The sequence below is a fragment of the Hylobates moloch genome, unplaced genomic scaffold, assembly GCF_009828535.3.
Source record: "Hylobates moloch isolate HMO894 unplaced genomic scaffold, HMol_V3 SCAFFOLD_19, whole genome shotgun sequence".
NCBI classification, from domain to species: Eukaryota; Metazoa; Chordata; class Mammalia; order Primates; family Hylobatidae; genus Hylobates; species Hylobates moloch.
Window position 1 is genome coordinate 72,144,993 of NW_026652294.1, and position 23,849 is coordinate 72,168,841.

General features: G+C 39.8%; 1 protein-coding gene across 1 annotated transcript in view; it reads right to left on the reverse strand.

Moving 5' to 3' along the window:
* The window catches only part of UHRF2 (ubiquitin like with PHD and ring finger domains 2), a 101,621-nt gene that overhangs the window by 39,534 nt on the left and 38,238 nt on the right, over positions 1 to 23,849 (reverse strand). The window contains exon 4 of the mRNA XM_032137951.2: positions 7,112 to 7,330. Coding sequence (XP_031993842.1) covers positions 7,112 to 7,330 — 219 coding nt within the window. The remainder of the gene's footprint in view (positions 1 to 7,111; positions 7,331 to 23,849) is intronic.

Here is a 23,849-nt window from a genome sequence, read left to right on the forward strand (position 1 = left end):
TAATCACAGGAGAAGGGGAGGCAGAGGAGAGAACATAAAGGGGATGTATCCACAAAAAGAACTGTCAAACAGATGCAACATTGTTGGCTTTGAAGGTGGAGAAAGCAGGTAACAAGCTAAGGCATGTGGGAGGCCTCTGAAATATGGTAAAGGCAAGAAAATGGGTTCTCCCTTAGAGTCTACAAAACTGAATCATACAGCATTAGGAGATACACCTAATGCTAAATGACGAGTTAATGGGTGCAGGAAATCAACATGGCACGTGGATACATATGTAACAAACCTGCACATTGTGCACATGTACCCTAAAACCCTAAAGTATAATAAAAAAAAAATAGGATAAACTAATGGAAATATTTCTGAAACAAGAGTCATGAGGAATCCATAATCAACTGTGCTACATTTTGACTATTTAACTTTGCATCTCAACTTTCTCATCTGTAAACTAAGAAAGTTGTTACCCCTGCTAACAATGATTTTTGCCTAGTGAAATCCAAATCTATTTAAGATTTCTAACCTCCAAACTGTACTACGATTTATTGTTTAAGCTACTATGTTTGTGGTAATTTGTTGTAGCAGCAATAGGAAACTAATACAAATGGGGTGATAATAAATAAAATAAAGAATTCAGAACTCAGAAAAAGTCAGAGTAAGGGAGCATTTAAGTAGCTTATGTCTGGTATGTATGTGATTTTAAAAAGGGTGATCAAGAAAGGTAACTCTGAAGATACTTTTGAGCAGAGAACTGAAATAAGAGACAGAGTAAGCCAAATGAGTATCTGTGTAGGAGGGAACATCAAGTACAAAGGCCCCAAGGCAGGAGCATGTTTGCGAGATTGAGCAACACAAGGAGGCCAGCATGGCCGAAGCACAGTGACCAGTGACTTATAACTTGATATGCATATTAAGTATATATTCTGTAAGAAGGCATGTTCAATAAGAAGTATATCATTATAGAAATTTCTTAAGTTTGAAAAAAATTTAGTAAATAAATACAACTCCGTAAAAATGACACTGAACCTAAAATGTATCTATAGCTTTTTCTTTTTTTTATTCTTTTTTTTTGAGATAGAGTCTCACTCCGTCACCCAGGCTGGAGTACAGTGGCATGATCTCTGCTCACTACAACCTCAGCCTCCTGGGTTAAAGCAATTCTCCTGCCTCAGCCTCCCAAGGACTTGGAATTACAGGCATGCACCAGCATGCCCAGCTAACATTCTTATATTTTTAGTAGAGATGGCGTTTCACCACGTTGCCCAGGCTGGTCTAGAACTCCTGACCTCAGGTGATCCGCCCGCCTCAGCCTCCCAAAGTGCTGGGATTACAGGTGTGAGCCACCACACCTGGCCATAATTTTTATATTTTTAGTAGAATGGGGTTTCACCCTGTTGGCCAGGCTGGTCTTGAACTCCTGACCTCAACTGATCTGCCCGCCTCAGCCTCCCAAAGTGCTAGGATTACAGGCACAAGCCACCATGCTCGGCCTTTATCTGTAGTTTTAATAAGGTAAATTAATTTTCTTCCTACAGGATTCAAATACTACTTTACTTATAAATATCTAAATCAGCATAACTTCACATGGTAGTAAATATTATATTACAATAGTAATGAACAAATTATTTTAAAAAATGTTTTTGAATCCCAACCTTGTTCTCAATTTTTTTCAAAGCTAAAATAAATAGAAAATGACAACATGAAAATAGAATTTGATAACTAGAATTAGACAGTTCAAGCATATGTACTTTTTGGTACTCACAAATTAAAAACAGAAACAAGCATGAACTTTAACTCCAAGTTCCCTTATCAAATCTCCAAGGCAGATTAAAAATCATGTCCTCTATTTGCTTCTTCCTTTGCACCTTCAATACAATAGAGAGGATCAAAGCTGAAGGTTAGTTCTTTGTAAAAGTCTAATAAAACTGATAAACCTCTGGTGAGAATGGTCAAAAAGTCACAAACTAAATTCAGAAATAAAAAACATCGTAACAGATTAACACATTAAAAAGATGTGGGTACCAAAAAAATTTATGACAACAGATTTTAAAATTTAGATGCAATGGATAAATTCCTAGAAAATTAAATTCTAGTTCAAGAAATAGAAAAACACGAATAGTCCTCTGATCATTACAGAAACCGAATCGACCATAAAAGAACTTTCCCACAAAGAAAACTCAGCCCCAGATGACTTTATTGAGAAGTTCTATCAAACATTCAAAACAAGGACACAAAACTCTACCGTAAGAAAGAAAAAGAAGATTCCAAATTATTTTGTGAAACTAGCATAAATCCATGAAGGACAGTGAGATAGGAAAATTAACATGCAAATTTCACGCATTGATACAAATGTAAAAATCCTACACAAAACACTGTAAAACCAAATCTAGGAGAGCGTATCTACAAAATTCCTATTATCAAACACTGTAGTTATTGATGAAATTTTGTATGGAAAATTGGAAAGCAGGTGAAAAAGATGCCTGTTATCACTACTTATTTTCAACAATGTAATTCAGGGCCCAACTGGTGAATAAAGACAAGAGGAAGAAATCAAAAGTAAAGAAAAAGACAAAACAAAAATGTAATAATTCACAGATGATTATAATTCCAAACATTTTGAAACAATCTACATGTAAATTAAAATTAGTAAATCTGGTAAAACTACTGAATCCAAGATCAAAGGATACTTGTATTCCTATATGCCAGAAAGAGAAAAGATGACTGGAAAATTCAAATGGAAGTACACAGAGCTAAGAACATATAAAATCTACTTGAAGAACAAGGCAGGATCATGTGCTCTGCTGTATTATGAAAGTGTGGAACTGATATAAAGATACACAAAAAACAGACCCATGGTACAGAATAGAGAAGTCAGAAGGATTCACCAAATATAAGATTCTTGATATGACAGAGGTGATACTGAAGATCAATGGGAGGGAAATGGGCTTTTCAATAAACAGTGCTAAGAAAAATGTTTATTCATATGTATTGAGTTAAATTAGACCCTTACCTCACACTGTACACAAAAATCTACTCCAAGTCAATTAAAGACCTAAAGAAAGGCAAAACCACAAAGCTTTTAGAAGGTAATAAGAGTTTCTTTAAGAAAGACACAGAAACTACAAGCATAAAGAAAAAAAAACTTTCTTGAACTTTGATAACCTCAACTGCATTAAAATTAAGAAAACTACTATTCAAACATCGTAAGGAGAAAAAGACAAGCCAGAGAATTAGAAAAGGTATTTTTGCCACATATAACTGAAATAGTCTAGTCTCCATAATTAGAACTTCTAAAAATGAATCAGACACATTATTAACAACAAAAAAAGTCACCAAATTGGAACCAGGTCCTCACAAAAGATATATCCAACTTGTCAATAAAAATACGAAAAGATTCTCGACCCCATTAGGAGTCAGAGAATTGCAAATCAAAGCCAAAATGAAATACTATTACATACCCACCTGATTAGTGGAAACTGAAGTCTGAAAAAACTAAGCATGGATGAGAAAACTAACAACAGGAACTCTCATACTGTTGCAGAACTGTAACTTGGTGCAGACACTTGGTTCTATCTACTCAAGTTGAAGATGCATAGGTTCTACAACCTAGTAATTTTAATCCTAAGCAAGATACATCCTACAGAAACTAATGCACACAAGTGCCAGGATATAGGTATAGGTACAAGAACGTGATGGCAGCACTGTTTCTAACAGCCCCAAAATGCCTATCAACAGCAGAATGCATTTGTTCTTTCAACCTGTTATTTATCCATTCTTACCAGTGAGGATGAAAGATTTCTAATCATCCAAAAAAAAAAAAAAATTTTTCTCCAGACACGGTGGCTCATACGTATAATCCTAGCACTTTGGTAGACTGAGGCAGGCAGACTGACTGAGCTCAGGGATTCGAAACCAGCCTGGACAACAAGGTGAAACCCTGTCTCTACTAAAATACAAAAAATGAGATGGGCGTGGTGGCATGTGCCTGTAGTTGCAGCTACTCCGGTGGCTGGGGCAGGAGAACTGCTTGAATCCAGGAGGCAGAGGTTGCAGTGAGCCGGGATCGTGCCACTGCTATACAGCCTGGGCAACAGAGCGAGACCCCATCTCCAAAAACAAAAAAAAATTTCTATCCATAAGCCACACTGGCTCCTTTTTAGCTATTGTGTTCCTAATGTTTCTAGTAAAAACTTTAATGACAAAGAATAATACTTTACATTTTATTGTACTGTTGGGATAGCTATCACATCACCATTCTCTTTATCAAGCCGGTATTTGCCTATCTGTAATTTCCACTCAAGTCTTTTTTTTAATTGAGACGAAGTTTCACTCTTGTTGCCCAGGCTGGAGTGCAATGTTATGACCTCAGCTCACAGCAACCTGCGCCTCCCAGGTTCAAGTGATTCTCCTGCCTCAGCCTTTCGAGTAGCTGGGATTACAGGCATGCAACATCGCACCCAGCTAATTTTTTATTTTTTAGTGGAGACAGGGTTTCACTAGTTGGTCGGACTGATCTCGATCTCCTGACCTCACGTGATCCACCCACCCTGGCCTCCAAAAGTGCTGGGATTACAGGCGTGAGCCACTGCACCTGGCCCACTCAGTCTTAGTTCCACTTCTTTTTTTTTTTTTTTTTTTTTTTTTTTTTTTTGAGACAGAGTCTCGCTCTTTCGCCCAGGCTGGAGCGCAGTGGCGCGGTCTTGGCTCACTGCAAGCTCCGCCTCCCGGGTTCACACCATTCTCCTGCCTCAGCCTCCCGAGTAGCTGGGACTACAGGCGCCCGCCACTGCGCCCGGCTAATTTTTGTATTTTTCAGTGGAGACGGGGTTTCACCGTGTTAGCCAGGATGGTCTCGATCTCCTGACCTCGTGATCCGCCCGCCTCGGCCTCCCAAAGTGCTGGGATTACAGGCCTGAGCCACCGCTCCCGGCCCTTAGTTCCACTTCTAAAGCCAGTGTGTTTCCACTCTTAACTATACCTCAGGATCACTTGGGAAAACTTTTTTTTTTTAGACGGAGTCTCGCTCTGTAGCCCAGGCTGGAGTGCAATGGTACGATCTCAGCTTACTGCAACCTCCGCCTCCTGGGTTCAAGTGATTCTTCTGCCTCAGCCTCCTATGTAGCTGGGACTACAGGCACATGCCACCACGCCCAGCTAATTTTTGTATTTTTAGTAGAGATGGGGTTTCACCATATTGGCCAGGCTGGTCTCGAACTCCTGACCTCATGATCTGCCCGCCTTGGTCTCCCAAAGTGCTGGGATTACAGGCATGAGCCACTGCACCCGGCCAGGAAATCTTTTTTTAATAGCAAGCTTTTTTTAGCTCAATGCTATGTGTGCTGTTATCCTATTGTGTACACACGCTTTCTACTTCCAACACTCAAGTAGGTTATAAGGCTCCTAACATAGCCAGTTTATTTAGGGGCTTTCTCTTTCTTCATGGTTTGCATCCAAATCCGGGTTTCAAGTTGTTTAGAAGTCTGTGACTGAGCTATACCCTTAGTCTAGCAATAGAATCACACTTTTGTTTGTAAGAAGTTCTGAAATCTGTTCTCTAAAATGTTAAGTTTTCAACACCTCGCATCTTTTTTTTTTTTTTTTTTTTTAAATCTCAGGAGTCAGCAAACTTTTCCCATGAAGAGCCAGAAAGTAAGTAGTTTTGGCTTTGCAGGCTAGATGGTCTCAGCTGCAATCATTCAACAATACTGTTGAACACAAAAATAGCCACAGATAATACATAAATCAATGGCCATTGTTGTGTTCCAATGATACTTTACAAAAATAGACAGCTAGTGGGCTATAAGCTTGCCTATCCTCGCTTTAGATTTTTAATCATTGTTCTAAGATTTGTCACCTTGTATCACTAATCCAGTTAATCAGAACTTGACACGAATATTCATTTAGCTGTTTCTCTTTTAAAAAAAAAAAAAAAATTGTCAAGGTTATTCTAAAACCCTCAGTGCTCAATACAACAAATCTAACAATTTATTCTAAAGAAAAGAAATGCACAAAAATGCACATAAAAGGATGTTTATGTAATTACTGATAATAAAGAACTGGAAACGATTAACAGAGATTTTATTTATTAAAAAGGAAATTAGTGACTATTCAGCAAATTATTCAGAAGCAGCAGACACAGAAAAAGAGTGACAATGTTTTACAAAGTATAAAAAAGTAACTCAAATAATGCCTAGTACTTTATCACTTTGGGAAACATCTGAACGTATTTCTTAAAAAATTAATGATAAAGAGCTGGGCGCAGTGGCTCATGCCTGTAATCCCAACACTTTGGGAGGCAGAGGCGGGTACATCACTTGAGGGCAGGAGTCGAGACCATCCTGGCTAACACGGTGAAACCCCGTCTCCACTAAAAAATACAAAAATTAGCCGGGCGCGGTGGCGGGCGCCTGTAGTCCCAGCTGCTCAGGAGGCTGAGGCAGGAGAATCGCGTGAACCCAGGAGGCAGAGCTTGCAGTGAGCCGAGATTGCGCCACTGCACTCCAGCCTGGGTGACAGAACAAGAGAGGAGAGAGAGGAAGGGGGGGGAGGGGGACAGGGGGAGAGGGAGAGGGAGAGAGAGAGAGAGAGGCAGAAAAGAAAAGAAAGAAATGACAGAAATATCTGAATGATTTGATTCAGGTGACATTTTGCATTCTGAATTCTCTTCATTAAGTTTAAATTCTGTAAGTTGAAAAATTACTATGAAGGAAAATTTCAGCTAGTCTTAGAAGTCCAGCAGACAGCTGGTTAAGTAGTCATCCACTGCTATTACATCAACACAGATCCTCGTAGCAATTAGAGTTATTTAAATGTTTTATATATTGTTTTGTTCAATCTATAAGAATCCTACGAGGAAGTAAGAATTTCTGTAATAAGACACTCAGTTATTTCCAACATTCTTCCAAACAGTATCTTCAACCTTAAAGTTGAAGATCTAAGCCATTTTTAACTTTTAAAAATTCTTAAGAATTTATAAAAATATTCTCCTTCAGTATGGAAATTTCCATCTTTTATGGACTCCATCTTTTTTTTTTACTAAGGTACACGTGCTTAATACCTAAAAATACATTCCTTGATCAATTCAGTAATTAAACAGAACCAGTGAAGACAATCTTACCCCAGGAAAATTTTCACACGAAGTTCTTTTTTGGTCCTTGAGATTGTCTTCAATGTGGTAATTTCTGCATCAAACCAGAATCCTCTTTGTCCAGGACTTTCTACATTATAATTAACCATTACCACATCACCAACATTTAGTTCATTCCATTTCAAAATGGTTCTAGCTCGTGGTCTAAGATCCTTGACATTCATTTCTAGAGTACCGCTTTCTGGGTATCTGAGGAGAGAGAAAACCATATGGCTTATGATTACCAAAGACAACTGAAGTTTTATGCAATGTACAGAAAAATCTAATTTGCTGAGTTAATCATCTAAGAGAAAGAGTAAAATAGGTTGCAGTGTCCTTAAATAGCAGGTGTTACTTCATGCTGGTTTCTCACCTGTACTGTGATACCTACAGTGTAGTTTCTGTAAGTATGAGCATGAACCCTCTTCCCCATTCCCACTAGGCCTTGGAGATGTGGATCTCTTCATGGCTTGCAGGTTGTCAGGCAAGTAACTGCTCAGCTCACATTCAAGAACCACAATCATCTACTTTGAGGGAGCTATATACTATTTTTCTAGAATAAACTATATGTAGTGTATCTATTCAGTCACATATTACTGTTATAATCTAGATATTCGCAAGGAGAGACTGAATATTTGTAATGGCACTTAAATGATATACACTCATGATTTGACTTCCCAGAGCAAAACAATTCTTGTTAAAGTCTTATTAAGACATTCACTGCTAGCTGGGAAAGTAGGGGACTGGGGAGGGTGATAAAAACACAAGCTCTTGCTCTGCATTTTTTTAACCCAAGTTTTGTTTTGGTTTCTGAGACAAGGTCTCACTCTGTCACCTAGGCTGCAGTCCAGTGACATGATAATAGCTCACTGTAGCCTCAAACTAATGGGCTCAAGAAATCCCCAAGCCTGAGCTGCCTGAGCAGCTGGTACTACAGGCATGTGCCACCACACCCAGCTAATATGTTTTTCTTTTGTAGAAGCAGGGTCTTACTATGTTCATGAGGCTGGTTTTGAACTCCTGGCCTCAAGCAAACCCCTGTCTTGGCCTCCCAAAGTACTGGAATTACCAGCATAAGCCACCATGTCAAGCCTCAAGTTTTTTTTGTTTTGTTTTTTTGAGATGGAGTCTTACTCTGTCAGCCAGGCTGGAGTGCAGTGGTGCGATCTCAGCTCACCACCACCTCCACCCTCCTGGGTTCAAGTGATTCTCCTGCCTCAGTCTCCTAAGTAGCTGAGATTACAGGCATGTGCCACCACTTCTGGTTAATTTTTGAATTTTTAGTAGAGACGGGGTTTGCCACATTGGCCAGGCTGGTCTCGAACTCCTGACCTCAGGTGATTCACTTGCCTCAGTCTCACAAAGTGCTAGGATTACAGGCATAAGCCACCACACCCAGCCCCAAGTTTAAGTTTTAATAGGACTAGATGATGGCCTCTTTCTGATCTTTGTACAAGTTCTTCAAGTTCTGCCATTTGCAGTACTTATAAGAACATGAACCTAGCATATTCCAATAGCCTCCATTTTCCCTGAAAGAGAAAGGAAAGATTCCAGTTTCTTTCTTTTTTTTTTCTTAAATGTAAGTTCTTGGATACCTGTGCAGAACGTGCAGGTTTGTTACCTTGGTATACATATGCCATGGTAATTTGCTGCACCCATCAACCCGTCATCTACATTAGGTATTTCTCCTAATGCTATCCTTCCCCTAGCCCCCCACCCTCCAACAGGCCCCGCTGTGTTATGTTCCCCTCCCTGTGTCCATGGGTTCTCATTATTCAACTTCCACTTATCAGTGAGAACATGCGGTGTTTGGTTTTCTGTTCCTGTGTTAGTTTGCTGAGAATGATGGTTTCCAGCTTCATCTATGTCCCTGCAAAGGACAGGAACTCATGCTTTTTTATGGCTGCATAGTATTCCGTGGTGTGTATGTGCTACATTTTCTTTATCCAGTCTATCATTGACGGGCATTTGGGTTGGTTCCAAGTCTTTGCTATTGTGAACAGTGCTGCAATAAACGCACGTGTGCACGTGTCTTTACAGTAGAATGATTTATAATCCTTTGGGTATATACCACCCAGTAATGGGATTGCTGGGTCAAATGGTATTTCTGGTTCTAGATCCTTGAGGAATTGTCCTCCACAATGGTTGAACTAATTTACACTCCCACCAACAGTATAAAAGCGTTCCTATTTCTCCATATCCTCTCCAGCGTTAAAAGAACTAGAGAAGCAAGAGCAAACGCATTCAAAAGCTAGCAGAAGACAAGAAATAACTAAGATGAGAACAGAACTGAAGGAGATAGAGACATGAAAAACGCTTCAAAAAAAAAAAAAAAAAATCAACAATCCAAGAGCTAGTTTTTTGAAAAGAACAGCAAAACAGACCGCCAGCCAGACTAATAAAGAAAAGAGAGAAGAACCAAATAGACACAATAAAAAATGATAAACGGGATATCACCACCAATCCCACAGAAATACAAACTACCATCAGAGAATACTATAAACACCTCTACACAAATAAACTAGAAAATCTAGAAGAAATGTATAAATTCCTGGACACATACACCCTCCTAAGACTAAACCAGGAAGAAGTCGAATCCCTAAATAGACCAATAACAAGTTCCGAAATTGAGGCAGTAATTTATAGCCTACCAACCAAAAAAAGCCTAGGACCAGACGGATTCACAGCTGAATTCTACCAGAGGTACAAAGAGGAGGTGGGTACCATTTCTTCTGAAACTATTCCCAACAATAGGAAAAGAGGGACTCCTCCCTAACTCATTTTATGAGGCCAACATCATCCTGATACCAAAACCTGGCAGAGACACAACAAAAAAAGAAATATCCCTATGAATATTGATGCAAAAATCCTCAGTAAAATACTGGCAAACTCAATATCCCTATGAACATTGATGCGAAAATCCTCAATAAAATACTGGCAAACTGAATCCAGCAGCATATATCAAAAAGCTTATCCGCCACGATCAAAGTCGGCTTCATCCCTGGGAAGCAAGGCTGGTTCAACATATGCAAATCAATAAACATAATCCATCACACAAACAGAACCAATGACAAAAATCACATGATTATCTTAACAGACGCAGAAAAGGCCTTCTACAAAATTCAACCCCTTCATGCTAAAAACTCTCAATAAACTAGGTTTTGATGGAATGTATCTCAAAATAATAAGAGCTATTTATGACCAACCCATAGCCAATATCATACAGAATGGGCAAAAACTGGAAGCATTCCCTTTGAAAACTGGCACAAGACAAGACAAGGATGCCCTCTCTCACCACTCCTATTCAACACAGTATTGGCCAGGGCAATCAGGCAAGAGAAAAGAAAGTATTCAAACAGGAAAAGAGGAAGTCAAATTGTCTCTGATTGCAGATGACATGATTGTGTATTTAGAAAACCCCATCGTCTCAGCCCCAAATCTCCTCAAGCTGATAAGCAACTTCAGCAAAGTCTCAGGATACAAAATCAATGTGCAAAAATCACAAGGATTCCTATACACCAATAACAGACAAACAGAGCCAAATCATGGGTGAACTCCCACTCACAATTGCTACAAAGAGAATAAAATACCTAGGAATACAACTTACAAGGGATGTGAAAGACCTCACCAAGGAGAAATACAAACCACTGCTCAAGGAAATGAGAGGACACAAACAAATGGAACAACATTCCATGCTCGTGGATAGGAATAATCAGTATTGTGAAAATGCCCATACTTCCCAAAGTAATTTATAGACTCAATGCTGTCCCCATCAAACTGCCATTGACTTTCTTCACAGAATTATAAAAAACTACTTTAAATTTCATATGGAACTAAAAAAGAGGCCGTATAGCCAAGAGTATCCTAAGCAAAAAGAACAAAGCTGGTGGCATCATGCTACCTGACTTCAAACTATACAAGGCTACAGTAACCAAAACAGCATGGTACTGGTACCAAAACAGACATATAGACCAATGGAACTGAACAGAGGTCTCAGAAATAATGCCACACATCTTCAACCATCTGATCTTTGACAATCCTGACAAAAACAAGAAATGGGGAAAGGATTCCCTATTTAATAAATGGCATTGGGAAAACTGGCTAGCCATATGTAGAAAACTGAAACTGGACCCTTTCCTTACACCTTAAATAAAAATTAACTCAAGATGGATTAAAGACTTAAACGTAAGACCTAAAACCATAAAAACCCTAGAAGAAAACCTAAGCAATACCATGCTGGATAAAGGCATGGGCAAAGACTCCATGTCCAAAACACCAAAAGCAATGGCAACAGAAGCCAAAACTGACAAATGGGATCTCATTAAACTAAAGAGCTTCTGCACAGCAAAAGAAACTATCATCAGAGTGAACAGGCAATCTATAGAATGGGAGAACATTTTTGCAATCTATCCATCTGACAAAGGGCTAATATCCAGAATCTACAAAGAACTTAAACAAATTTACAAGAAAAAAACAAACCACCCCATCGAAAAGTGGGCAAAGGATATGAACAGACAGTTCTCAAAAGGAGACATTTATAAGGCCAACAAACATACGAAAAAAAGCTCATCATCACCAGTCATTAGAGAAATGCAAATCAAAACCACACTGAGATACCATATCATGCCAGTCAGAATGGCGATCATTAAAAAGTCAGGAAAAAACAGATTCTAGTTTTTATATGTAGCCAGCTCTCTAGAAACATTTTAAAAAGAAAAAAGCCAAGAAATTTCATCAGAAAGTAAAACCATGTAAAGATTCTAGCAGTACCTTGGCTGTACGTGTATTTCCTAATAGTAAGTATTACAAACCTAACCTGACCTGAACCTAAAGCTTTATAAGGTTCTTCAATTTTATGTATTTTTATTTATTGTTTTTAGAGACAGGGTCTCATCTATCACCCAGGCTGGAGTGCAGTCAGGGGTGTGATCATGCTCACTGCAGCCTTGGCCTCCCGGGCTCAAGCAATCCTCTTACCTCAGCCTCCCAAGAAGCGGGGGGTACAGATGCATGCCACTACGCCTGGCTAGTTTTAAAACTTTTTGTGGAGACAGGGTCTCACCATGTTGCCCAGGCTGGTCTCAGACTCCTGGGCTCAAGCAATTCTCCTATCTTGGCCTCCCAAAGTGCTCGGATTACAGGCATAAGCAATCATGCTGAGCCAGGTTCTTCAATTTTAGGCCTAACTTCCTGATATCATCAGACCAAAGAAATCAGTAACAGTCCACACAGGCTTCTATAAAATTAAGACCTGCTGCTCCTCAAGTATGTTCATTGCGGCACTATTCACAATAGCAAAGACTTGGAACCAACCCAAATGTCCATCAGTGATAGTCTGGATTAAGAAAATGTGGCACATATACACCATGGAATACTATGCAGCCATAAAAAAGGATGAGTTCATGTCTTTTGTAGGGACATGGATGAAGCTGGAAACCATCATTCTCAGCAAACTATCACAATGACAAAAAACCAAACACCGCATGCTCTCACTCATAGGTAGGAATTGAACAATGAGAACACTTGGACACAGGAAGAGGAACATCACACACCCGGGCCTGTTGTGGGGTGGAGAGAGGGGGGAGGGATAGCATTAGGAGATACACCTAATGTAAATGACAAGTTAATGGGTGCAGCACACCAACATGGCACACGTATGCATACGTAACAAACTAGCTCGTTGTGCACATGTACCCTAGAACTTAAAAGTATAAAAAAACAAACAAACAAAAAACACTGCTGCTCCTATGTATTGCTAGGTAGTAGAGGGACAAAGAAATGAGTAACATCTGGTTCTTACTCTTAAAAAGCTCAACCTATCAAAGGTAGGCCAGGCTACTACAGCAGTGGTTCTCAAAGTATGGTCTCCAGATCAGCAGCACCAACATCATCTGGAAATCCAAATTCTTGGGCTCCATCTCAGACCCTTAGTCAGAAATTCTGGAAATGAGGTCCAGCAATCCACATTTACAAATGCCCTCAGTGATTCCAATGCATGCTCAAGTTTAAAAACCCACTGTGCCATAGAAATATAGGAATTAGTATTTATGATACTGAATATCATATCCTAGTGAGGCAGCATTAAAAAGGTAGAAACTAAGGGAAGAAATATTGAACTGTTACCCAACTAAGAGTGGCCTGCTCAAAACCAAAGTGGGCCTGAAGTTAGAAGCAGCTAGCTCTGGCTCTGCCAAATCAAACAAGGACTACGTAAGCTCGGGACTCTAATAGTGTACCTAATTCATTTAGATTAAATAGATATTAATCCTGTGTGGGATCTTACAGTAGGTGATGGGGGCGGGGGGGGGCAGTTTTAACTCTAAGAAAAGCCACTCTGCGTTCACACAGTTCTGACATAGGAAAGAGAAGGTACTTGATACTGAATCAAAGATAAGCTTTTGGAACTCATTCTATGCCTTAAGTCCAAGAAGAAATCGACACACTCTTGCCACAACAGATCTAATACTTAGCCTAAACGTCCCTGCCAGCCTCAATCATCATCTTTCCTAACTCAAACCATTTTTAATGAATTTCCTTCAACTCATGTGACAAGGTTTTGGATCCTTGTATCAATCCTGGTGTCTTCACTCAAAAGATGTTCTATTTTCACCCTGCCTAGGTTTAGATTCCCAATTTAGCTTCTCCCTCAACTTCCCACCAACCCCTCAACTTAGCTTCTGGCCACTGTGTATACTTGGGAAAGTTACCAAACCTTTTGGACTATATTTCTAATCTGTAAAATGTACCTAATGATAACTGTATCTCATATGGTGGTTTTGAGAACTAAAATGAGAAGTCTTTTAAATCACTTAGAACAGTACACAATGGGGGTAAGTAAATGTCAGTTAGTATTTTTATATTATGCAGAAATAATCTTAAAGGAACCTGACAAGCACAAAATTATGTCTATGGTTCTACTCTTCTCCATTTCAATCCTCACTTTTTTTTTTTTTGAGACAGAGTCTTACTCTGTTGCCCAGGTTGGAGTGCGATGGCATGATCTTAGCTCAGTGTAACCTCCGCCTCCCAGGTTCAAGTGATTCTCCTGCCTCAGCCTCCAAAGTAACTGGGACTACAAGCGCCTGCCACCACTCCTGGTTGGTTTTTTGTATTTTTAGTAGAGACGGGATTTCACCATGTTAGCCAGGATGGTGTCTCAATCTCCTGACCTCGTGATCCGCCCGCCTCGGCCAATCCCATTTTTTAATGGTCAAACCTAAATTTAAAGTCTGTAGCCCAACATCTGGTATTTATACACTCATGTTGTTTCACAATGGTTTGGTCAGAAAAATAACAAACATTTTTCTCAATCTATAAAACGAGGTTAAACTAGATCTTTTAGTGCTTTTCTAATTCTACAGTTGTAAATTCATTTCCTGCCTCAATATTCTTAAGTCCATGTAAGACAGAACCTGTTCTATTTCATATGATATTCCTTTCTCAGCTATAAAGTGAAATTATTTGGACAACATCATTATCATCATTCTGTATGTTTTTAATAACATTGTAAAAAGCATATTTAAGTGGCAAAAGAACCACCTCCATTAACCTAACTTTGTCAAAATTAAATACCCAGAATGGAAAAGATTTTGAACTAAGTAGAGAACCTCAACAAAGTTTTAAATTCCCTTGCTGTGGAGACAGGGCACCACAACAGCAAGGGAATTTAAGCTATTCCTACACCAAAACTAAATTTGTACAAACTCAGGAGAGAATTATGTAGTGGATTATATATATTCTATCTGTACTCATACACATACATAGTTAAGTCTGTAAAACATAAGTCATGAAAATGAAGCATACATTTTTAAATTCTAGCCAAGGAGACAGTAAGTCAATTGCTAGGGGAAAAAAAAAACAAAAACAAAAACAGAAAAGGAACATAAAACTACTCTTAAAGTCGGGAACCTATTATGCGCTCAAATATTACCTAATATTTTCCTGGGCATCTTCAGCTACACATATTTTAAAATATACAGTGATAACTCTAAAGCTCCACTCTCGCCCAAACTTTTCAGATTCATATAACCATCTACACCCCGAAATGAAATGTCCCAGAAGCACCTCAAATGCAAAGCATCCAAAACGGAATCCCCCTACCCCATAATCTGCTCGTGCTCAGTATTCTCTGAGAAAAACCCTTCATGCTCTTAGAAGTGTAAGAGTTATCTCCAATTTATCTTATATTGCCTTTATCCAGTTACTTAGTCCCACTTATGATAATCTGTTAATAATTGTTTAATGTAACTCTATCTCCTTTCTTAAAATCTACCTTTCTCAGACTAGGCCCAACACATTTCCCCATCTTTAGGATCACACTTTTCAATCCATATCATACTTCTACCAAAATGAAGATTCTAAGACACAGACCTACTTAAAATATTTTATGAAGTTTGATTACAATTTGTTGACAGGCTATGGGAAAACAAGTACTCTCATATATTGCTGACAAATACAAAGTGGTATTTTCCCCTCTTAGAGGGGAATCCGTTAATTACCAGAAACACTGTCTATACATTTACTTTCTGACCCAGGAATTCCATCTCTAGGACTCTATCCTGGACATAACTAAATTCCTGATGAAAAGATACACAAGGCTATTTACAGCTGCACTATTTGTAACAGGTCTAAAAACAATCAAACGTCCGTAACAGAAACCCTTAAGATAACACGATACAGGTACATAATAGAATATTGTGCTCCTATAAAAAAGAAATGAGAAACATATACTATGAAGTGATCTCCAGGATATACAAACTTAAAAAAAATAAGGTGCAAACGGTATGTGTAGTTTCTATTTTCTATCTAGTGTATATACGTATACATACACATATATACATTAGATATGGGTATACGGCGTATATACAAATGCATATATACACAATACACTTTTATTAAAACAGAAGCATAAACCAAACTAACAAATATTGTTACTTAAAAAAGTAGGTGGGAGGCTGAGGCAGGAGAATCGCTTGAACCCAGGGAGGCAGAGACTGCAGTGAGCCCAGATTGTGCCACTGCACTCCAGCCTGGTGACAGACCGAGACTCTGTCTCAAAACAAACAAACAAACAAACAAACAAACAAACAAAAAAACTAGGTAAGAAACAGGATAGAAGGAATCAGGATGGAAGCTCAATTTCTCTTAGTATATTTTGTTTTGGAGATTTAACTACAGAACTATGTAATGTGTCACATAATTAGAAACACAATAACAAAATGTGAGAAATCCCTAAAAACCAAAAGCAAAATGAACGAAACTACGCAACTAGTAGCCTAACACCACCAGGATAAACAATTACAAGTTATGTGAAAGCGCACCAAGTTCACTAGACAGCCCAAATGATATATTTCCTAAAGACAAACAAAAAACAAAAAACATGTAACTTTTCAGTAGTCCTATTGTTTGCAATATGAGAGTATTGTTAGTCTGAAACTACCATGAGTAGGATAAAGCAAATCAGTGATATCATTAGGAACTGATTTTCAGGTTAAGAGAAAATAAATATAAAACCAGAGGTTAAGTTATAACCCTTTCCTCCTCTAAATTTAACTGGAAATATCAATATTCACCCATGGTACATTTAAGTATTTCCTAGTTCTTTTCCAATGAAAAGACCTAGAAACATGACCAAACACATATGAGCAGCACAGACTACATGCTCTAAATACCATTTCCAATTCAAAATAACTGGGATTCCTAGACATGGCTGAACCCAGGGCTGGAACATTCTGTTATACCTGAACACAAAGAAACATTCAAAAACTATTATGTCACTTTAAACTTGAAGGATCTTCCACAGGCTAAAGACGAGACAATCTAAGCACTAAAGTAACAACTGGGATAGGTTAAAAATAGGTGTTAAAAGGCACTGGAAGTTCATAATAATACTTGAAAGTATCAACTTCACTGGTCAACCTTTGAAGGATTCTAGGGAATTACAATACAAGCTGGTAACAAATTTTGAGTGTATCTGGCTGACAACACCTGAATCTTACCACAGAAGAGTATTATGTGTCTCCTGACCATGCCATAGGTAAACAAACACTGTCTCCCAAGTAGTCTTATCTAATAGAGTTTAAATCAAATCAAACTTTAGATGTACTTATCAGCTTCTCAGGAAACTAACACATAACAGAAGAATGCGTCAAATATCACTACAGGAATGTGATCAGTAAAATCCAGACTGAGAAAATTGTACAAGACAAATGACACAGTTTATTTAAATAAACAGGGGGGGAAAGGGGGAAGAAATCTGTAGATCGAGACTTACCAACTAAATGTAATGGGTGGAGTTTGTTTTTGATCCTTATTTGAACAACCTAAGTACATTTTTAAATAGATAATTAAGCAACTGTGAACACTGATTGGTTACTGATGTTAAGGAATCATTGGGAATTTTATGTGACATTTGTTGTTACACTTTGTATATCAGCGTTTCCAAGTCCATTCCCAGGTTCAATGATGTAGTAGAACTCACAGGACTCCTCTACACATTACAGCATGAAGCTATACCCATGGCTGAGTTAATATAGTCAAAAAACAAACAACAATTAAAAGCAAAATCAGCAAAGGGAAAAGGCACATGAGGTGACCAGAGGAAACCAGACACAAGCTCTCTAAGAGTCATCTCCTAGTAGAGTCACACAGGGCATGCTTAATGCCTCCAACAACCAACTGTGACAACACATGGGAAATATTGTCTTCTAGGGGAGATTAGAGTATTCAAGGTAATTAGGGGCTGATAATAGGTACTGCCTAGTACATAGGGGAATTCCAGACTCCCAGAAGCAAGTGTTCAGCATAAACCATACTGTTTGCAAAAACAGTTTAGGCACAGAGAACTATTTTTAATCAGAAAATAATGGGAAAGTTCCTGAAATCGAAGGTTTCCAAACAGCAGGCCAGGGCCAACCCATATAAGCTGACCATTTTAGGGATACCAGTCTCAGATCTGATGTTAACTCTTTTCCGCAATCTCTAAAAAGAATCCTTTTAAAGCCATTTTGTCCGTTGGATACTCTGGCAAACAGACAAGATGAAAGTAACACCTATGAAAGATAGGGAAAGAAAGGAGAACTAGGCAGTAAAAGTGCTTAGACCATGATGCTAGTCTGTAATTTTGAAAGAAGGAAGGGGCAGGAAAAGCCTGAGTGTTGTTCAACTCTGACAACATCTTGGCCAGCCTAATGGTAAGCTCAGGTGTGAAATTAACATTGGCCAGAAATTGCCAAATCTAGAAGCACTGTCACACTTGGTCACTGGCTGAGGGAGGCCAAGAAAGAGCATAGCTTTGCTTCAAACACTGGCAGAGTTAGAAAGTGCTGTACTTGAAGACGATAAGCTAACTGCACTACTTGCAGCTGGTCAGTAAAGGTCTTTCTTTAGACCTTTACTTCTTAGGATCCACAGTTTCTAGGGCCACATATGAGGCCATTTGCAATGGAAATCATGTAAGGTTCAGGACTTGCTTCAAAATAATACAGTGGTGCTCAAAGGTGCTGCTAAAGGTAAGACAAAATTGGCTATGAGTTGATAATGGTTGAAGCAAGGTGATGGGCTCATCATATTGCTGTTCTGCAATGTTTAAAGATTTCCGTAATAAACACAAATGCTACGCAATTGAAACTCCAAACACTGGCTAAACACAAAAGACTCTTTCTATTTTTTGAAGTGTTTCCTCATGTGTACAAACTTTAAAAGGTGACATTCAAGGCTTACAATGAAGACAAGTAGTCTTTCTGCTGCCACAACGTACCACATTCCTAACTCCTGTTACTCAAGAGGCAAAAACTTTCCATTCTTATCTTATTTACCTCCAAGTTTTCAAACAGCATGCTTTGTATTTTTTGTTGTTAAACTGTTACTCTTATCCACCAAATACAGATCACTTGTCTCTATCCTCCTCTTATAATTACTAACACATGGCACTGCATTAAGTAAATGTGCACATATAACAACCCTTAGGACAGTTTGGCATTATTCTATCTCCATTTTACAGATGAAGCATAGAAGTTATTTATTTGGACGGTAATAAAAACAGAGATGTTATTCAAACTGATCATCTGGCTCTAGACTCCAAACACTTAACAGAGGTTGACAAATTTTTTCTTCTTCTTAAACATATTACAGAAACTACGTAGTTTGTAAAATCAATATTTTTTACATGTTAACTAAATAGTATTCACAGATAAGTAATGAAGTATGCTTTAATTACATTTCCTTCCTTCCACAACTGTGTTTTCCTTGAGTATCTGGTTGCTCTTTTTGGTTGTTACTATGTACCTATCATTAATTTATCCACATTCCTACACAGTTGTAAAACTGTTCAGACATCTTAGGTACTCTGTCTTTTTGCAACTTTGAAACATTTCTTCTAGAGCCTCCATCAAATTCCAATCTGGACATCTTGCTTTGTCCAGATTGTAGGCTTTGTAGGCTTTACGCCTGGTCCACAGCTTTCATGCTAGCATCTCCTTCCATTACCTCCTATATTGAATCCTATTTCCTGGAGAGCGTGTCTTCTTTCTTGTTTTAAACACTAGGTAGGGTTAAAAGTGGTTAAAATGTTCTTTAATACAAATTAACCAATCCTCTTGTTTTTAGTTCTATTCCACATGCCTTCCTCCAAAGTACCTAGTGAATTCAAGGCCTGAGCCTTCGCCAAAGTTCTCCAACACCAATTTGCTTGCTTTGTTTGTTGGCTTCTCGTCCATAGGTTTCAGTTTTCTCTGGCCTGCTAAACTAGGCGATGTTAATTAGTGTTGTGCCTTCCAAAATTTTATTGCTTTCTCTTGTGTTTTGATTTCTGTGCCTTTTTTTTGTCCTCAGGGGTTTATGGATTTATTATTTTACCGTCTTCTAGGATGGTTTAGGAAGGAGTAGAAAGAAACATGTATCTTAACCTGCCATGTTTAACTAGAAATCTTTATTTACCTTTAGTTTCATTTCTTCTCACTCACTATACGCTTTCTATACTCCAGCCATATTAATCCACTCTCAGGTAGCCCCATATTTTCTGCCTCTTTATCCTTGTATACTGCTGTTCTCCTTCAGGAACTAAAATATCTCCTCTACCTTTGTACTCTCAAAGCTAGGTATGCATATTTCCATCGTACTGTAAAACAGCAATTTTTCATTGAGGAGCAAGTATCATGTTCAAAATACAGAGTGTTTGGGAGAGACCACGCCTATAAATGTCTGGAAACATGTCCCACTTACTAAATAGAAAAATGTGCTTTTATATAAAAAGCTATTAATCAAACATATAATAAAGTATGACCGCCTGTCATCTATTTTGCTAATAGTAAAAACAACATAATTACGTTAAAAAATATGTATGCTGGCTGGGCGCAGTGGCTCACGCCTGTAATCCCAGCACTTTGGGAGGCGGAGGTGGGCGGATTACAAGGTCAGGAGATCAAGACCACCCTGGCTAACACGGTGAAACCCCGTCTCTACTAAAAATGCAAAAAAATTAGCTGAGTGTGGTAGCAGGCATCTGTGGTCCCAGCTACTTGGGAGGCTGAGGCAGGAAAATGGCGTGAACCCAGGAGGCAGAGCTTGCAGTGAGCCGAGATTGCGCCACTGCACGCCAGCCTGGGTGACAGAGCGAGACTCTGTCTCAAAACAAAAAGTATGCCAAAAATAAAACTTCTAAGTATTATTTGTTTGTCTATTTATTTTTTGAGACGGAGTTTCACTCTGTCACCCGGGCTGGAGTGCAGTGGCGCGATTTCAGCTCACTGTAATCTCCACTTCTTGGGTTCAAGTGATTCTCCTGCCTCAGTCTCCCAAGTAGCTAGGACTACAGGCGTGCACCACCACGCCAAGCAAATTTTCGTACAGAGACGGGGTTTCACCACGTTGGCCAGGCTGGTCTCAAACACCTGTCCCCAAGGGATCCACCCACCTTGCCCTCCCAAACTGCTGGGATTACAGGAATAAGCCACCGTGCCCAGCTCTAAGTATTATTTAAGAGTATGTAGACCGGGGCTGAGGAAGACGAATCACTTCAGCCCAGGAGTTTGAGACCAGCCTGGGCAACATGGTGAAACCCTGCTTCTACTAAAAATTAAAAAAAAATTGGGCCAGGCATGGTGGCTCACGCCTGTAATCCCAGCACTTTGGGAGGCTGAGGCAGGTGGATCACTTGAGGCCATGAGTTCGAGACCAGCCTGGCCAACATGTTAAAACCCTGTCTCTACTAAAAATTAGCCAAGTGTCGTTGCATACGCGTGTAATCCCAGCTACCTGGGAGGCTGAGGTATAAGAATCGCTTGAACCTGGGAGGCAGAGGTTGCAGTGAGGCAAGATCAAGCCACTGCACTTCAGCCTGGTGACAGAGCAAGACCGTCTCGGAGCCAAGATGGCCGAATAGGAACAGCTCCGATCTATAGCTCCCAGCATGAGCGACGCAGAAGACAGGTGACTTCTGCATTTCCAAATGAGGTACCGGGTTCATCTCACCGGGGAGTGCCAGACAGTAGGTGCAGGACAGTGGGTGCAGCGCACCGTGTGGGAGCCGAAGCAGGGCAAGACATCTCCTCACCCGGGAAGCGCGAGGGGTCAGGGAATTCCCTTTGCTAGCCAAGGGAAGGGGTGACAGATGGCACCTGGAAAATCGGGTCACTCTCACCCTAATACTGCGCTTTTCCAATGGGCTTAAAAAACGGCACACCAGGAGATTACATCCTGCACCTGGCTAGGAGGGTCCTACGCCCACGGAGTCTCGCTCATTGCAAGCACAGCAGTCTGAGATCAAACTGCAAGACTGCAGCGAGGCTGGGAGAAGGGCGCCCTCCATTGTGGAGTTAGTTGTTTGATTAGGTAAAGTGACCGGGAAGCTCGAACTGGGTGGAGCCCACCACAGCTCAAGGAGGCCTGCCTGCCTCTGTAGGTTCCACCTCCGGGGGCAGGGCACAAACACAAAAAGACAGCAGTAACCTCTGCAGACTTAAATGTCCCCGTCTGACAGCTTTGAAAGAGTAGTGGTTCTCCCAGCACACAGCTGGAGATCTGAGAATGGGCAGACTACCTCCTCAAGTGGTTCCCTGACCCGTGAGTAGCCTAACTAGGAGGCACCCCTCAGTAGGGGAGGACTGACACCTCACACGGCCAGGTACTCCTCTGAGACAAAACTTCCGGAGGAATGGTCAGGCAGCAGCATCTGCAGCTCATCAATATCTGCCGTTCTGCAGCCACCGCTGCTGATACCCAGGCAAATAGGGTCTGGAGTGGACCTCCAGCAAACTCCAACAGACCAGCAGCTGAGGGTCCTGTCTGTTAGAAGGAAAACTAACAAACAGAAAGGACATCCACATCAGAAACCCATCTGTACGTCACCATCATCAGAGACCAAAGGTAGATAAAACCATAAAGATGGGGAAAAAAACAGAGCAGAAAAACTGTAAACTCTAAAGATCAGAGCGCCTCTCCTCCTCCAAAGAACGCAGCTCCTCACCAGCAACGGAACAAAGCCGGACGGAGAATGACTGATGAGTTGAGAGAAGAAGGCTTCAGATGATCAAACTACTCCGAGCTACAGGAGGAAATTCGAACCAATGGGAAAGAAGTTAAAAGCTTTGAAAAAAACTTAGATGAATGGATAACTAGAATAACCAATGCAGATAAGTCCTTAAAGGACCTGATGGAGCTGAAAACCAAGGCAGGAGAGCTACGTGACGAATGCAAAAGCCTCAATTTCTGCATTCAGTTGATCGCATGAAGCCAATGTGATCAACTGGAAGAAAGGGTATCGGTGATGGAAGATGAAATGAATGGAATGAAGCGAAAAGAGAAGTTTAGAGAAAAAAGAATAAAAAGAAACTAACAAAGCCTCCAAGAAATATGGGACTATGTGAAAAGACCAAATCTACCTCTGATTGGTGGACCAGAAAGTGACAGGGAGAATGGAACCAAGTTGGAAAACACTCTGCAGGATATTATCCAGGAGAACTTCCCCAATCTAGCAAGGCAGGCCAACATTCAAATTCAGGAAATACAGAGAACACCACAAAGATGCTCCTCGAGAAGAGCAACTCCAAGACACATAATTGTCAGATTCACCAAAGCTGACATGAAGGAAAAAATGTTAAGGGCAGCCAGAGAGAAAGGTCGGGTTACCCACAAAGGGAAGCCCATCAGACTAACAGCTGATCTCTCGGCAGAAACTCCACAAGCCAGAAGAGAGTAGGGGGCAAATATTCAACATTCTTAAAGAAAAGAATTTTCAACCCAGATTCTCATATCCAGCCAAACTAAGCTTCATAAATAAAGGAGAAATAAAATCCTCTAAAGACAAGCAAATGCTGAGAGATTCTGTCACCACCAGGCCTGCCTTACAAGAGCTCCTGAAGGAAGCACTAAACATGGAAAGGAACAACCAGTACCAGACACTGCAAAAACATGCCAAATTGTAAAGACCATCAAGGCTAGGAAGAAACTGCATCAACTAATGAGCAAAATAACCAGCTAACATCATAATGACAGGATCAAATTCAAACATAACAATATAAACTTTAAATGTAAATGGGCTAAATGCTGCAATTAAAAGACACAGACTGGCAAATTGGATGAAGAGTCAAGATCCATCAGTGTGCTGTATTCAGGAAACCCATCTCACGTGCAGAGACACACATTGGCTCAAAATAAAGGGATGGAGGAAGATCTACCAAGCAAATGGAAAACAAAAAAAGGCAGGGGTTGCAATCCTAGTCTCTGATAAAAC